Below are 18,269 nucleotides of genomic sequence, written 5' to 3' on the forward strand. Positions count from 1 at the left end.
GTGGGAAGATCAACACAACAGGACTAGGTTCATCTAGAGTTAATACTTCTCCCACCCCCAACCAGCTTTCCCCCAGGGGGCCATCTTAGGATAGGACCCAGCACTCTCTTGCATATCCTGAGAGGCAGTTGGTTAGTATGTTCTGTGTGTGTCATCATACCCCTTTGATGTGGGATGTTGCAGATAAAATCAACACTGATTGCCTGATTCAAACTTGATTATCAACAGGCTGCCGTGATATAGCTGGAATATTGCTGTCTGGAGTACAAACATTCAATCCTTCATGAATGCTTCCCAAATCTTTTATATTAATAAACAGTCTTTGGCAAAAGGTGAGCATTGAGATAAGACAGAAAGATTTTGAAATTCTATTATTTCTTTCTGGAACAGAGAGTCAAAATAGGAATGAGTTTGGTTTAAGACTGCTTTGAACAGTATTTCAGTTATATCACATAGTTTAACAGCACTTTGAACAGTTTCCCAGTTCTAATATGGCATGTCAGGTTGACGTGGGAGGGAAGCCTGATGTGGTGCAGGTCACAGATGTTTACCACATTGGTGAAACCCATGAACATGAGCATGATGCTGAAAACTAGAAATATAATCGGGGCAAACTAGGATTCAAACCCATGACAATAGTTTTCTGACAGGCACAAGGGACGAATCTTTGCAGAGTGAATTGCAACACCTTAGACCACTTGCCCCCCCCCCCCCCCTACTATAAGCAATGTGCCCCATTCAGGCCATGTTTATTACAGGAAAGGGGGACACCTGAACAGAAGTGTCTCCCCTGGCTGTGGTTCATGGCCATTACAGAATATTGACACAATTACCTGCGCCATATTGTAACACAAAACAATGTATTTGTTCACGCCGCATACTTTTTCAAAAAACAAATTTGCAAACATCAATATTTGGATGCCCTGAGCGGTTTATCCATGACACAAATTTGGTTGTAATATCACCTGCTTTTACAATTCTTTATTTTTATTATATTTTGGCTTTGATCTCACAGAAAGAAATTATGCCAGAAAACATCAACAGACGTCATGTTGGGTAAATCCAACTGGTATAGAAATTCATGGATATATATTCCATATAAAAAAATAAAATCCAAATATAAACACAAAACACTTACTTTATATCATTTGCATGACATCAAATTTTGGGGTGAGTGAGTGAGTGAGTGAGTGAGTGAGTGAGTGAGTGAGTGTGTGAGTGAGTTGGGTTTTACACCAGTTTAGCTCAAGCTATTTTGGGGTGAGTGAGTGAGTAAGTGAGTGAGTGAGTGAGTGAGTGAGTGAGTGAGTGAGTGAGTGAGTGAGTGAGTGAGTGAGTGAGTGAGTTGGGTTTTACACCAGTTTAGCTCAAGCTATACCAGAGCAGTGGCTTCACACATTTTACTCTTTAAACTGCCAATCTTCAGTCAGGGCTGACAAATCATGTTTCAGAGGGAACAAGTTTGAACACCAAATTTCAACGATAAAGCTCTCTCTACAAGACATGCCTAAATGTTCCATACCTGTAATACCCGAGCTGACCATCAGGACGCAACATATGTTACATTTGGGATAACACTTTCTCATTAAAGTATGAATTCTAGCACAATTTTGATTGGAGTCCCATCCTGGATTCGAACCCGCACTCATAGAGTAAGGCACCAAAATGACAGCACACAAAGTCAGCGATGTAACCCACCCAGTCACCATGGCATCCACCAAAATGGAAGTCCATCAACTTGAGTCTAGATCACATACTTTATGTATCCCTCTGATACGAGTAAATTGGCACCGCTCCATGATGGCGGAAGATATGAATAGACAATGCCTTTTAGAAAGTGGTCGAATGTAACTTGTTCTATTTGCGAATACACTTTCTCTGTAAAGTACAACCGCCTCCGTGGTCTAGTGGTAGAGCGTCCGCCCGGAGAGTGGAAGGTCCAGGGTTCGATCCCCGACCGCGTCATACCAAAAGACGTTAAAAGATGGTACTTGTTGTTACCCTGTCTTGCGCTCGGCATTAAGGGGCTAAAACAAGGACTGGTCGGCTCGGATTCAGAATACTGTGTCTGAGTGGGGGTATCCATGTTAAACTGCGCCATGGTATCTCCGTGAGCTAGCACTATAAATGACATCAGTCCGGACTAGTACAAGCAGCCACACACACACGTACATGCACGTCGCTATATAAGTGCAATAATCTTGGACGCAACGTTAAACCCCATTTCACCTCACCTGTTCCCCCAAAGTACTAGAATTTGTACTTTGCTGAGAAAGTGTAACCTCAAACAACAAATGTTCATTGAACCACTTCACAATGTGTGTTCATAACCACCAGAAGTGCGCAGAAGTGAAAAAAATAATTTCTTACAATATTCAGACCCATGTTTCTTTAAAAGCAAACAAAGCATCAAACACATTCTTGACATGGAAATCAAACCAAGAGTAAAGCACACACAAAAATATTAACAAAATTTGAATTTTATGAACAACCAAGGCCAGGAACCACCACCTTGGCCAACTCAACATCGAGGTAAGCATATAAAACTAGTTTCCACAAATCAGACCAGTGCAGGAGGACTGACAAGTTGGACAACCCGATGGGGTATGGGATCTTCCAGGTGTCACAGAATATACTGAGCTAACAGAAACACAAGCACATGGTCTAGGTGAGACAACACACCTGACAGCCTGTCCCTACATTTGTTGAGACAAATCCCCTGAGCTCTTGAAGAAGGGGGCCAAGCCACATGGGGTGTTCGTGGAATATTCTATCCTGTGTTCGCGGAAATACTCTTGAAAAGTCGAATTGATAAAATAGTAATGTATACTACTCAAAAGAAGTTAAGCACCACCCAATTCTTATATATGCATATGAAAGAATTTGGACTAAAAATTCCATCATATAGATAACAGATTATTTAACCATGGAGCTGAGTGAGTGAGTGAGTGAGTGAGTGAGTGAGTGAGTGAAAATGTAATGTCGCATCTGCATTATTTCAGCCATATAGGAGCCATGTGAGTGAGTGAGTGAGTGAGTGAGTGAGTTGGGTTTTACACCAGTTTAGCAATACTCAAGCAATACCAGAGCAGTGGAGCACCAGAAATGGGCTTCACACATTTTACTCTTTTAACTGCCAATCTTCAGACAGGGCCAGATAAAACATGTTCTAGAGGGAACAAGTTTGAACACTAAAATTTCAACCATTAAGTTTCACTACAAGACAAGAATGAGTGATCGAATAAATACTGCTTAAAGTAATACTGCAGCGATTTGTGGCTAGCAAACTGTAGGGTTCCAACTAAAAAAATATGTGATCCGATAAAGAAAATATACCGTATTCGACGTAATAAGTGCCTCACTCTAATAAGCGCTCACGGTGATATTTGCTAATATATTGGCTAGTGAACAATCCCAATTAGCACCCCCTCTGATCGTTCAATGTACCCAAGACTTATTTATTTGTGTATAATATGCACCTGTGTGTTATATGCACCCTTAATTATAGGCATTTAAATTCTGGAAAAATATATCTCACGTGTATAATACGCACAGACTTTTCTTTTGTATCATTTCAGGCTGTCAGCATAAACCACAAAATTTACAATCCTTCAACTCTGTTTTTTTCTCACCAACATTTTATTCTAATAAGAGCCGCCTTTTTTTAATTTTGGGAGCGCCCTGGCCACTTATTACGTTGAATATGGTATGCCTAAAATCACAATCATTACAAACAACTGTCACAGGCAGTCTGATTAAGTTAAATGGCCCACTCATGAAGTAGATTACCACAATATCTGATTCCACCGATTGACACTGCAAGCTGACAAAACCACTGTCAAACTTGGCTATCATCTCATCACATGATCTGTGAGGTGCGTCGTGTGTTACCCAATATCCAATCACATTATTGTCCTGAGGCTGATTGTCTGACAACTAGTTGTTAAGTGACACAATCTCATGGGCATTAAATACATCTAAACAAGACAGAATGCTGACATGACACACTAACATGTATACTTACATTGCACTTAAACCTTATCCCCCAGATCATTATAAGTAAGTATGTTAAAGTAAGTGAGTAAGTTAGTAGGAGTTTAAGTAGTTGTAGGAAGGCAGCTTCAAAACCCAGATACACTACAAGAACCTTTGTCTGTTGGTTATATTTTATTCCAGCTGTATGACGGCGCCTGTAAATAATTGAGTTTGTACTAGATAAACCAGTGATTGATATCATGAGCATCGATCCGTGTCATCAGGGTGTGATGACATGTTAACCCCTCGATCCATTATTAAATAACGTCATGACCAGCATAGGTTGCTAGGGACCAATTGTATAGTTGTGTACAGTTCTTGGATTGCCAAGAAGACCTATATATGTCCTGCTTTAACATTGCCCCTGACAACATAGATTGATGTTCATACTCTCGACCACTAGTTTATTTGCTAATGTTTTTTATCAATAATTGAACAAACTGCTGATTCAGTCTTAAAAATGTTTCATGCAATACATGATTCAGTCTTGAAAATGTTTCATGCAATTCATGATTCAGTCTTGAAAATGTTTCATGCAATACATGATTCAGTCTTGAAAATGTTTCATGCAATTCATGATTCAGTCTTGAAAATGTTTCATGCAATACATGATTCAGTCTTGAAAATGTTTCATGCAATACATGATTCAGTCTTGAAAATGTTTCATGCAATACATGATTCAGTCTTGAAAATGTTTCATGCAATACATGATTCAGTCTTGAAAATGATTCATGCAATACATGATTCAGTCTTGAAAATGATTCATGCAATACATGATTCAGTCTTGAAAATGATTCATGCAATACATGATTCAGTCTTGAAAATGATTCATGCAATACATGATTCAGTCTTGAAAATGATTCATGCAATGCATGATTCAGTCTTGAAAATGTTTCATGCAATACATGATTCAGTCTTGAAAATGATTCATGCAATGCATGACACACACTTATCAGACAACGAACAATAAACTTCATCCCCTGCATCCATGCAGTCGGTCCCTGCACGATTCAACTAAGATACGTGTTGTTCACTTTGTTGTAACATGGCCTAATCGTGCTGATATCTGCCACAGATTATAGCCAGTTCTGTGTAGAGAACCAGGTCATATTCTTCCACCTGATATAATTCTAATAACATCCTGACAATACGGACCATGGGACAGACAACAGGGCAGCCGGGGAGGTGTTGGGAGTTATGGGGAGTTATACAAAACGGAGAGCAGTGTGTACCCAAGCAATATGAATATGTATACCCAGACCATGTAATCACCACATATCAATATCATTTAGGCTTGCTGTATAAATTGCTTGTTTCTCATGACCCGCCACCCCTAAATATGCCCCTGCCACTAATATTCTCAAAACAAATATTATATTATATTGCACTGTTACAAACCAAAGTTCTCAACTCAAATATTTCATTTTTGACAAAAACATATGACAGAAGAGTCATGGTATTTATCTAGGATCCCAAATGTGATGTCCTTGTCAGGCACACTGGAAAAAAAACAACCTTTATTTCGTTCAAGTTTGTATTTTCTTAAATTTAGAGTATCTCAACATTGTATTTTTACACTGCAGACAATGGAATAATGTAAAACTAAGCACTAAAGCTTTTTTCTCTTTACTGGTCCTGCTATCTGGGAAATACAAATCATAAACAAATGTTAGTTAAAACTGTATTAGCATCAACTTGACAATTTATTATTTATAATTCAAATTTTGGAATTTTTAATGCTGCAGATCTTGGGTAGAACATTATCTTCCAAGCAGACCTAGATGAATCCCGGTCACCAGAGGTGTTAAATATTTCATTTACATCCTTCAAATCAAATAAACACAACCTCATTTCATAAGTTTTTAACCGCTATAAACATGTTAACCGTATCAAAAGCTTAATTTCCAACACATTTTCAAATATGCATTTAACGTTTGGCTATTCAAGAGTATTCCAGTTGACTCTAAAATGACTTTTCTCTGATGAATATTTCAAGTTTGGGTGTTGATGTGAACAGTTAATTCCCTTCCTTTCCCAACAATCCTTCCTGTGTAATTCAACAGGACAATAACATGACACATTTTAACAGACTCGCTGCTCACGGGTCAGCAAATACAACTTATGATTCAAGTGTAAACACAATTAGTTCACGCAAGTTACTCCACTAAAAGCAACAGGCCACCATCAGGGTTTAATGGTGGTAGCTCGTCGGGAACCTCCTGGGTCGGCTTTGTACTGTTGTGGTGTTGAATGTACCATCACCAATACACCACAACATTCCCTTTTAAGGAAGGTCAAAGGTCAGCTCACTACATGCTTGAGTGAGTGTCGCAACAGACACAAGTTTTACATAACTTATTTCCCTTTACAGATACAAGAAAATATATATTCATATTTCTACTTTGTTTCTATCATTTTTATTCATTACTTGTTACAATTCTGAAGTCACAGTAAACATTTTTTAAAGTGGAGACTGAGCAAATAATTTCATAATATTCAGGTTCAGACAACCCAACACAGTTGAGCATATGTAGCTAGGAGTCTAAGGCACCACAATGTGCTGTGCAGAATTGCATCCCTTAGATGACCAGGATCCACTGATCATGAGTTTGAATCCCAGATTGTACCTATACAGTTGAGCATATATAGCTATGGATCTAAGACACCACAATGTGCCGTGAAGAGTTGCATCCCTTAGATGACCAGGGTCCACTGATCATGAGTTTGAATCCCAGATTCTCCCAATACAGTTGAACATAAGTAGCTAGGGGCCTAAGGCACTGTGATATGCTGGGCAGAGCTGCATCCTTTAGACAGCCAGGATTATGGGTTCAAATCTAACTGTGAAGATCCGGGGTAGAATAGGTCTTCAGCAACGCATGTTTGCCGTAAAAGGCAACTATGCTTGTCGTAAGAGGTGACTATTGTGATTTGGTGGTCAGGCTCGCTGACTTGGTTGATGCATGTCATCGTATCCCAATTGCGTGGATCGATGTTCATGATGTCTATCACTGGATTGTCAGGTCCAGACTTGATTATTTACAGACAGCCATCATGTAGCTGGAAAACTGCTGAGTGCGGCATTAAACAACAAACAAACAAAATCTTCCAATCATAAACCAGGGCCATATATTAGCGTTTCACGAAAGAGAAACATCTTCCACCCATGTCACGTCAGGCTTCCCCTACAATCAGCTGGCTAAAATGATATACCGTATTCGACGTTATAAGCACCCCGCTCTAATAAGCGCCCATGGCGATATTTGCTAATATATTGGCTAGTGAACTATCCAAATTAGCACCCCTTCCGATTGATCAATGTACACAAGATTTATTTATTCGCGTATAATACACACTCATGTTTTATATGCATCCTTAATTATGGGCAATTAAATTCTGGAAATATATATCTGACTATATAAACATTTCAGCCTGTCAGCATAAACCACAAAATTTATCTTTCAACTCTGTTTTTTTCCACCAAAATAATATTCTAATAAGAGCCCCCTATTTCTAATGTTAAGAGTGCCCTGGGCGCTTATTATGTCGAATATGGTAACTAACATACTGTTCAAAGCAGTGTAACACCAATCTCACTCTGAATACAGGCAACAATGGCTGTGATTGCAAGGACCATTCTGGGGCTACTTTTGCTGTGTAAACCAGTGTTAGTCAAGGGGGCTACAACAGCTCACGTGGTAAGGATACTTAGTCCCTGAGATTGTGACCCACGATTAAGCCTATGATGGGTCTGACACAACCAGACAAGTGCTTCAAAGTAGCCCAGACTGTTGGGATCAAACGGGGAACTGGTGCTATAAATTAGGTCTGTTTATGGCCATAAACTCAAGTAGCCAACAGATTAGAAGTCCATTGAATTATAGGCTGGGTGGTTTATAGCTATTTGGAAAGGTGCTGTTGGCAGATTCTGTATGGGATATCGGTCACTTGATATTGGTGAGTGAGTGAGAGTGACTTAGAGAGAGTGAGTGAGTGAGTGAGTATGGTTTTACGCCGCTTTTAGCAATATTCCAGCAATATCACGGTAGGGGACACCAGAAATGGGCTTCACACATTGTACATATGTCGGGAATCGAGCCCGGGTCTTCTGCGTGACGAGCGAACGCTTTAACCACTAGGCTACCCGACCGCCCCCTTAACGAGAGAGAGAGAGAGAGAGAGAGAGAGAGAGAGAAAGAGAGAGAGAGAGAGAGAGAGAGAGTCAGTCTGTGAGTATGCAGATCTTGAACATTTACCACTTGGTGAAACCCACAAGCACAGTATGGTGCCGACAAACCTAGAAACACAAACCAAGAAACTGTGATTCAAACCCATGGTAATATGTTTCTGTACAGGGAATTGTGGCACCTTAGACAAATGGACTAGCCATGTGCCATTCTGTGAAGACAGTGAGTTCCTTTGGGCCAGTTTGGAAATTTCTAACGACCTTGGCAAGACTGTCCTTTTGCACGGACAGAGAGAAACTCCAGCACATGTTCCCTGGGGAAAAATCAACCTACGTCTCAGTTCATACATCCTGGTTCAACATCCACAGAACTTTTATTAACAAAACCTTCACCCAGCCTTCCTTAGGTTACTAGCAGATAGGGGCGGTCGGGTAGCCTAGTGGTTAAAGCGTTCGCTCGTCACCCCGAGGACCGGGGTTTGATTCCCGACTTGGGTACAATGTCTAAAGCCTATTTCTGGTGTCCCCCGCCGTGATATTGCTGGAATATTGCTAAAAGCAGCGTAAAACCGTACTCACTCACTCACTCAATTATTAGCAGATATGATAACCAACTCATTCATGATTGTCTCTGATTTGCGCCCTGGACAACAAATAAGAACTTGTTGACAAATACTCCTACACAAATTACAATGGAAATATTAGAGTAAAGATCATTCAGCTTCTCGGCTTCAAGTAACCAAGATCCTGGTGCATCATACATGACAAACATCATCACCAACAATCGTCCCCCCTGTTTTACCCTCCCCACCTACGTCAATGCTAAGGATCCATTTCCATCTTGGCTCGGATGTTATGACTAATCATGACACACAACAGAAGGATCGTATTCTCTGTTATTAAGGTCATATACTGGACCTACAATACACTGTATGGAACTACTTCCATCATAGCAGAGTCAGTTGGTACATCACTTATGCAATTCCCTATTTTGTTACAGATGAACAATTGACTTGCCTTTGCATGTGTTTGTGAGGGTTGCTGTCAGTGCTGTCAGCTGCACTGTGCTACTAGCCACGATGTTACAATGTGCTACTAGCCACTGTTACAATGGAAGGTTGCCAGAGTGTCCTACTAGCCACTATGCTTAACTGTGCTACTAGCCACTATGCTACACTAGCTGTGCTACTAGCCACTATGTTACAATGGAAGGTTGCCATAGTGTCCTACTAGCCACCATGCTACACTGTGCTACTAGCCACTTCGCTACACTGTGCTACTAGCCACTATGTTACAATGGAAGGTTGCCATAGTGTCCTACTAGCCACTTCGCTACACTGTGCTACTAACCACTATGTTACAATGGAAGGTTGCCAGAGTATCCTACTAGCCAGTATGTTACAATGGAAGGTTGCCAGAATGTGCTACTAGCCACTATGCTACACTGTGCTACTATCCACTATGCTAAAATGTGCTACTATCCACTATGCTACAATGTGCTACTACCCACTATGCTACAATGTGCTACTATCTACTATGCTACAATGTGCTACTACCCACTATGCTACAATGTGCTACTACTCACTATGCTACAATGTCCTACTAGCCACTATGCTACACTGTGCTACTAGCCACTATGCTACACTGTGCTACTAGCCACTATGCTACAATGTGCTACTAGCCACTATGCTACAATGTGCTACTAGCCACTATGCTACAATGTGCTACTACCCACTATGCTACAATGTCCCACTATCCACTATGCTAAAATGTGCTACTAGCCACTATGCTACAATGTGCTACTAGCCACTATGCTACAATGTGCTATTATCCACTATGCTACAATGTGCTACTAGCCACTATGCTACAATGTGATACTATCCACTATGCTACAATGTGCTACTAGCCACTATGCTACAATGTGCTACTACCCACTATGCTACAATGTGCTATTATCCACTATGCTACAATGTGCTACTAGCCACTATGCTACAATGTGATACTACCCACTATGCTACAATGTGCTACTATCCACTATGCTACAATGTGCTACTACCCACTATGCTACAATGTGCTAATAGCCACTATGCTACATTGGCTAATAGCCACTATGCTACAATGTGCTACTACCCACTATGCTACAATGTGGTACTATCCACTATGCTACAATGGGTTGATGCTACAATTCAAGGATGCTACAATGGAAGGATGCTACAAATCCTATCAACCTGGGAAAGGTCAAATACAAAGTAAGCAATATATCACAGGTGACATAAATAATGTCCCCCACAGGAGGGGTGTCGTTACACTTTGTCATACAGGTGACTTGGTACACACAGCTGGGACCAAGACAAACATTCAAAAAATACTCGAAAAACAGAACTTGACACTCTTGTCAGTTCAGAAAAACCTGGATTAAAGAAATGAAAATTATCGGACACGTTTATATGACTGACAACCAAGTTGAACTAAACATTTTTCTTTCTCGCTCTTGTAAGTTTTGGACTTCTGTCATGAAATATGGCTAAAATGAGTGACTAGGGTGTTTACATGACCTTTGAGAGTAAACATCACTTTGAGCACATCTTGGACTCAAGGTGAAAGTTTTTAATAGTTCGTACTATTTTTATCTACAGCTCTTAAGAAATCAGCTGGCATTGACTAAATCATGTTGAAATATTAGAAAATTGCTTCCTGAGACCTCTATAAATCAGATCTTGTACATATTTTCTCCTTATCCAAATGTATGGTAAACCATTTCAAAACATCCATAATTAAAAAGGACAAATTCTAATTAATATGAACACATCTGACATGTTTCAAAACGATTTCTAAACATTTTTTCATGTTATAAATTATACAGATCCTGTCTCATCATTGCAACAAAAGTAACACGGTATTTGACCTTCATGGACTGACCATTTAATATACAGTTTTAGGAAGTTTTTTTTTTTTTCAGTTAGTGCTTCAATTTTCAACAATGCTTCAACATTTTTTTCTCTGAAAGTTGGAGCCCACACATAGGACAAACAGCACACTATTTTGCTGAATGTCTATCATTTCCAGTGAACAAATTTGTTGTTTTAAAACTTGAGGACTTTTTTCGGCATTATGGGGAACAAGTTATTACTTTTTCAATAAATTCCAAGCCTCTACCAGAACATCACATGGTTGCCTCATTAATCTGTTCTAAAATTTGCAAAAAGCACCTCTTCTCAAAACCTGTCATTCAAGAAAACATGTTAAAATGTCATTGGAATGTTGTTTAAATGTTGTTGAATGTTGATGAATGTTGTTGAATGTTGTTGTGTTGAATGTTGTTGAAAGTGTTGAACGTGGATGAATGTTGTTGAAAGTGTCGAATGTTGTTGAAAGTGTTGAATGTTGATGAATGTTGTTGAATGTTGATGAATGTTGTTGAATGTGGATGAATGTGTTGAATGTGGATGAATGTGTTGAGTGGTGTTGAATGTGTAGCCAGGCTGTTGTCAGAAGGATCTTTAGAGCCTTTTCAACGGGTAGATGAACAGAGTGTCACCAGAGTCACCCAGTGCATCGCATTGATGGTCAGACAACCATGACCGCCACTTAACACACCTCCAGTCAAAGGTAGTTAGCCGACGGGTTCACACAACAAATGTCTTGTCACCATGAAAATATTCCTACCCGTTACTCACACAAACGGTCTGACACCATGACAGAATATATACCCGTTTAACACTTCTTGCCAGTGAATGGCTGGCTGATCTTGTTCAGAAAGAAAAGACATAAAACTGATTTGGGAATCTGTTACACTGTGAAAAGTACTTGAAATCATAATTCACGTATATTGGTAAATAGATAGCGTGAGGTCTCATGAAGTATTGAAAATATTAATTTTATTTTATTTCATATGTTGTCTATTTGCCAATATTCAGGGGGGCACGGGTGGCCCAGTCGTCTAAGGAGCCGTGATTCCCTGTGCAGAGTTGCGTCCCTTGTGCCCATCAGAAACCTATGATTGTGGGTTCGAATCCCAGTTCGCCTCGATTATGTTTCCAAGTTTGTCAGCACCATACCCATGCTTGTGGGTTTCACCAAAGTGGTAAATGTCTGAGATCTGCGACACTCAGGCTTTCCTCCCACATTAAGCTGACACGCCATGGTATAACTGTAATACTGTTAAAAGCGGCGTTAAACCAAACTCACTCACTCACTCAATTATTTCAGAATTTCAGTTTATGTTGATAATGTCTTTACAGTTGAACATCTGTGGCAAACATCCTGACCATATGATCAACACGAACATAAATACATGCTTACAGGACCCATGAACATCCGGGTAAGAATAGGTCTTCAGCAACCAATGCTTGCCACAAAAGACTATGCTTGTCGTAAGAGGTGATAAACGGGATCTTTTGGTCAGATTTTTTAAATCAGCCCTTTAACTGTGGGAGGGGTGGTGGAATAGCCTAGTGGTTAAAAAGTGAGTGAGTGAGTGAGTGAGTGAGTGAGTGAGTGAGTGAGTGAGTGAGTGAATATTGCTCGGTAGTATGCAATCTAATAAATATCATATCGCTCTCATATATAGATCTCTGCACAAAGATCTCTTACAAATTTACCATAGGTTCCAAAACAATAGAAACTTTCAACAAATGTGTTTAATTTTATTTTAAAAAATTTAGTTGTTAGGAAAGAACACAGAATTCAGAGCCCCATTCCAAAAATGAAAAGTATGAGAATTATGATTGTCTTACGATCATTGTATGGAACAGAGGTCTAACTGAGTCAGTCATAACAGGGCCACAGAGAAGCTGCGTATTTGCGTTAAAATACCCCCCCAAAACTATTCAGAACCCAATTGCGTTCAGTTAACTTGCGTAAAGAAAGGCATGCATTAAATGAAAAACTCAATTGTTTGAAAACAGCATGCGTAGATACCAAATGAAGCTTTTTCAGCATACGTACAATGGAGCTAATTTCCGACACACAATTATGAGCTAATTTAATTTCCGAGTCAAGCCTATATATTCAGAACCCATATATTTTTTTTAAGTCTCAAAATGCTTAATCATTTTGGGGAAAAACCAAAAGAGTGATGACTAGATGAGTGAAAAAAATATTGGTTACCCAATGGAAACTGTAATAACCCAATTACAATAGAAACCTTCGAATAAAAACTCAATTGCTCAAAAAGTTATCTGGTGCTCTGAATAATGAATAGTAGTTATGCGAATGAGTCACTGTTACACTCAGCAACATTCCAGTTTTATCACAGCAGCATTTGAATAATCAAGTCTGGATGTGGCAAACAAGTGACTGAAAGAATGAGCAGCAATCGACACCATCAAGGTACGGTGACACTCAAACACTCACACCCAAACAATCACTCACTTCTTTTTGTTACCTAGTTATTAACAAAACTGTTATCCTGCAGTGCTTTATCCATAAAACCACAGGGGATCCTTTCAGATAATAAAGACATATACGTCTATTACCGCCACTAGTGATTCGGAACCGACAACTCAACACTTCTCTAAAGTGCCTTTCACACTTCATGACCCATTCTGGCTTGTCCAAGTCTTTTTCACCACCTTTGTGAATACAGTTTCTATATTCAACATATTCACCGACATTCCTAATGACAAAAGGTGGCCATCAAGAACTGCCACCGTTATCAATGAGTCCATCTGCTATTCAAACCGAACAATATCAAACTGGATTCATTTATTATTTTATACCTATCACAGCGACTCTTTCGTGGAACCGGCTGTGAATCAGAAAATTAAACTCTTACAACTTATAATCTACCCATGATTATACTCCAAACAAGGGCACCCATGTATAAAAAAGAAGCTTGATACTCGTGTACTAAAGTGTGTGTCCTCTTACAGCTTGCCTCGATCGCCTAACATTGCCAATACGTACAATGACGAACATTGCTGACTCGCAAGACATTTTTGGAAGGATGGTATCCATTAATAATAGACTTGTCATGAGATAGGAACACGTTCAATGCTCGGTCATTGTGCTGCGTCATATGGTTGTATACACACGAGGAGAACGTCACCCCTCTGTCACACGCAAGTCCCCTCAGGCAATGGGGGACGTTCACCAACACCTCCGCTCTCCACATGAAGGCATTCCTTTGGGATAAACTTTCCCAGAATTGTTGATATACCATTAATGCATCAAGGAAGTAGTTATGGGGGGAGCCATTTTTAATTGGTTTAGGGACCCACCAATCCTACAAAAATGCAAAGAGGTAAAAAATATGTGAAAAGCACAATCTACCTTAATCTGACATATATATGTGTTGACTTAAAAAAACAAAAACAAACAATCATCATGTTCAAATTTCAAAACCTGCTTCACCAATATGGTATGGGGCACATGGCTATATCATTTTTTTATAACAGACCAGGAAGTTACATAATAATTTTAACAAAGAACTATTAAAGCCGTCCTTCGTGATCCATTTGATTTTTTTACAATGTTGGTCAAGGTGATTTTCAGTGACCAAAATTATATAAGCATGCATCAAGTGAAATCGTCACCTTCAAATTAAAAAGCTTTATTTGTTGCAATTTTAGAAAACTTCTGATATACTATTATATTTCAAACCTTTAAGAATTTTGAAAATCGTTATACTGGTATATTAACATAAGCTACAGGGAAATGATGCAGTAAATTCCCAAGAATATCGGCTTGCTTGTCTGTACGAAACAATGGCCCATTTGAGACATTCAAAGTGCTAGAACTTATGACCTTGCTCGTTATGAATATTCATATGAAATGAGGTCAAGGACACAGCTACAAGACATAAATGGTGTTTCGCTACTCATAACTCTTCTGCAAGAAAGACATGTCACACTCGTGTCACGCTTGTGTCATTTCATATCAGTTTTTACATCTGGAAACTGACGATTAGGTAAAATAGAGCAGCCTAGAAATGATATATGTGGGAGATGTTTTTGTTAATGCAGAATTAAAACTTAAAAATAAATATGAGAGCAGCATTTGATATTTACAGGGGTTTAGGGCTCTTGAAGTTTACTGTACAAGTCAATCTCATTAAAATCAGATCTTAGTTTTCGCTACTGCTAAACAAAGATCTGAGGACATCCCATTACGGGTCACGTCAGAATAGGTCTTCAGCAACCCACGCTTGCCATAAGAGGCGACTATGCTTGTCTTAAGAGGTGACTAACGGGATCGGGTGGTCAGGCTCGCTAACTTGGTTGATGCATGTCACTGATCCCAATTGTGTAGATCAATGCTCATGATATCAATCGCTGGTTTGTCTGGTCCAGACTCGATGATTTACAGACAGCCGTCATATAGCTGGAGTATTGCTGAGTGTGGCTTAAAACAAACAAACAAACAAACAAACAAACAAATAAACAAATGGGAAGAAGGTGGCCAGTCAGGGAATGCAGAGTAGGACACTTGTCTTGTTGACTATGGAACCTCTAGAAGACTACTTACATTTCTCCATTGGTGATGAAGTCTTCCAACTGTTGGAAGTCCAGAGCTTCATTGTCTATACCTAGGTCTCGACCTGAAACATACATTTGCAGATGTAACACCAGTGCAGACACACACACCTACCTAGGTCTCGACCTGAAACATACATTTGCAGATGTAACACCAGTGCAGACACACACACCTACCTAGGTCTTGACCTGAAGCTCACACACATGGAGTTGAAACACAAGCATGCACGCCTGCACACAGGCAAACACGCAGGCAAGCACAGAGGTCTCAACCTGTGACATGTGTGGAGTGAGTGAGTATGTTTTTACGTCGCTTTTAGCAATATTCAAGCAATATCACGGCGGAGGACACCAGAAATGGGCTTCACATATTGTACCCATGTGGGGAATCGAACCCGGGTCTTCGGCGAGCGAACGCCTTAACCACTAGGCTACCCCACCGCCCCCGACATGTGTGGAAGAAACAACAGGGTTGTCACATGGGTGAGAAAGTGTCTGGGTGAGTGAGTGAGTGAGTGAGTGAGTGAGTGAGTGAGTGAGTGAGTGAGTGCTGTCGCTGTAGTGGAGGCCTGTACATTACCCATGTGGAGAAGGCAAACCAGTGGTTGATAGCATGAGTAACTACCCTCACAGTTACGACACAAAGACACACAATTAGCCATTTTCTCAGTAAATTCAGTCAGTTCTTTAGAATAGGAACCAATTCTGCCCTGATATTGTCATGGGGAGACGAGCATGTCTCACTGAGAACCTATTCTGCCTAAGAATCACCACAGGAAAACAATCATGGGATGTGGGAACCTGCATAAAAATTCACAGAAGAAGACAAGCATAGGGTACTTGTCTCTCAGGTAGGACTTTAATGCATAGGTACTTTTGACCACAAATTTAGCAGCTCAAAGATGCTGTTTCTGAGTGATAGTGAGTGATAGTGAGTGAGTGAGTGAGTGAGTGAGTGAGTGAGTGAGTGTGTGCGTGCGTGCGCGAGCGAGAGAGCGAGCGAGTGAGTTTTTACATCAAGTGATTGACAGTGAATTTTTGATTGAGTGAAAGAATAAAATTCAAATTTTTATTTCAACAAATCAGCATTTTTGGAGTGGCTTGAAGTAAGCACTTGTTTATAAGTGTCTCCCTACAGCTATCTTCCTGCGCGCTGGTGTTGGTGAGCTAAGCTGATATGAGTATTCCTACCATGCTGATACAATCGCTAATTAGCCTGCATAGCGGGAATAACAAGCTCGGATCGGGTGTCCGTCTTGTGACCAACTGACTGGATTTTGGAGAACAGTCAGTCACATGATCACCCCTAATGACCCATGATGAAATGGGGCAGCGAATATGAAGCTTATTTCATCAAATGCATCATTTCCCAGAATCACATGACTCAGAATAAGAAGATGGCTTCCTGTGAGGACTTACAACAGAGCCAGTGCGGCAGACTGGGCCATGCATAGACTTATCTGGGTTAAGATTAGGCCAGAATAAAGTAATTCTAAGATTTTCATTCCCTCCCAACTCACATCATTTCATTGTCCCGTAGTCCCAACAAACGAATAAAAGCTACAAAACTGTTTCTATATTCATAAGAAATCTTTGTCAAGCAAAGTCGATTGTACGAATCCAACTCTATGATCATGAGCACGTGTTTATGAATCACTATGAAATAGTAATGGTACCTGGTGTTTTAGAAAAGGTGAGTGTATCCTGCCCCACCGTTGGCATGCATCACAAACACATGCAAAGGCAAGTCAATTTCTTCATATTAAAAAACACGGGAACATATGGTACAAGTCAAAACAGGGAAATGCATCAGAGATTATTCTGGTCACTGATGCATCAAATTTGGATATGTCCTCCACCTGTCTACCATAAAACCTTCTGAAAGCTTTACTGAAGCCTTCCTGAGAAACTTGCTTTGACTTTCCTTCTGTCTCTACTTGATGACATGACACCCTCAAACTGTCTTCAAACAGTCCCTCAACAATAATATTTCCCCTGCCGCCAAGCCCTTACTATAATGATATAGTCCTAAAAGAGTGAATGAGTAAGGTTTTACGCCGCTTATAGCAATATTCCAGCAATATCACGGCGGGGGACACCAGAAATGGGCTTCTCACATTGTACCCATGTCGAGAATCGAACCCGGGTCTTCTGCGTGACAAGCGAACGCTTTAACCCCTAGACTACCCGAACGCCCCTAGCCCTAAAAGAAGCAAGTCTAGATTTTCCACAGGTTCTGCCATCTCACTGGGGCTCTTTTCCAATTTACATGGAGTTGTTTGCTTCTATTATACATTTGCAGAGCCTAAGCATTAGTCTAACATTACACCATATACAACAAACAGTCAGGTTTGTGATTCCAACTCATCAACAGTTAAAACTGAAACAGTTTGGTTTAAAAAACATCATATGTCAAATATAATATGTCTACCACCTTACAATTTTGAAACACTTGGAAGAAACTTTAAAGAACACTAAGAAGCCTTATGTTGGAGTAATGTTTAATGCTAATTTGGATGAAAATAATATCGTAAAGAATTTGCTTCACAAATTTTTCTCATGCTAGGAATCAA

At 39.9% G+C, this 18,269-nt stretch overlaps 1 protein-coding gene across 4 annotated transcripts in view; it reads right to left on the reverse strand.

Moving 5' to 3' along the window:
* LOC124115057 (myelin regulatory factor-like) overlaps positions 1-18,269 on the reverse strand; it is a 92,734-nt gene that overhangs the window by 55,366 nt on the left and 19,099 nt on the right. For all 4 annotated transcript variants that reach the window (XM_048385647.1, XM_048385649.1, XM_048385646.1 and 1 more), the window contains exon 2: positions 15,689-15,761. In XM_048385647.1, coding sequence (XP_048241604.1) covers positions 15,689-15,761 — 73 coding nt within the window. The remainder of the gene's footprint in view (positions 1-15,688; positions 15,762-18,269) is intronic.

Source organism: Haliotis rufescens, unplaced genomic scaffold, assembly GCF_023055435.1.
Source record: "Haliotis rufescens isolate VD_foot unplaced genomic scaffold, xgHalRufe1.0.p SCAF_6, whole genome shotgun sequence".
NCBI classification, from domain to species: Eukaryota; Metazoa; Mollusca; class Gastropoda; order Lepetellida; family Haliotidae; genus Haliotis; species Haliotis rufescens.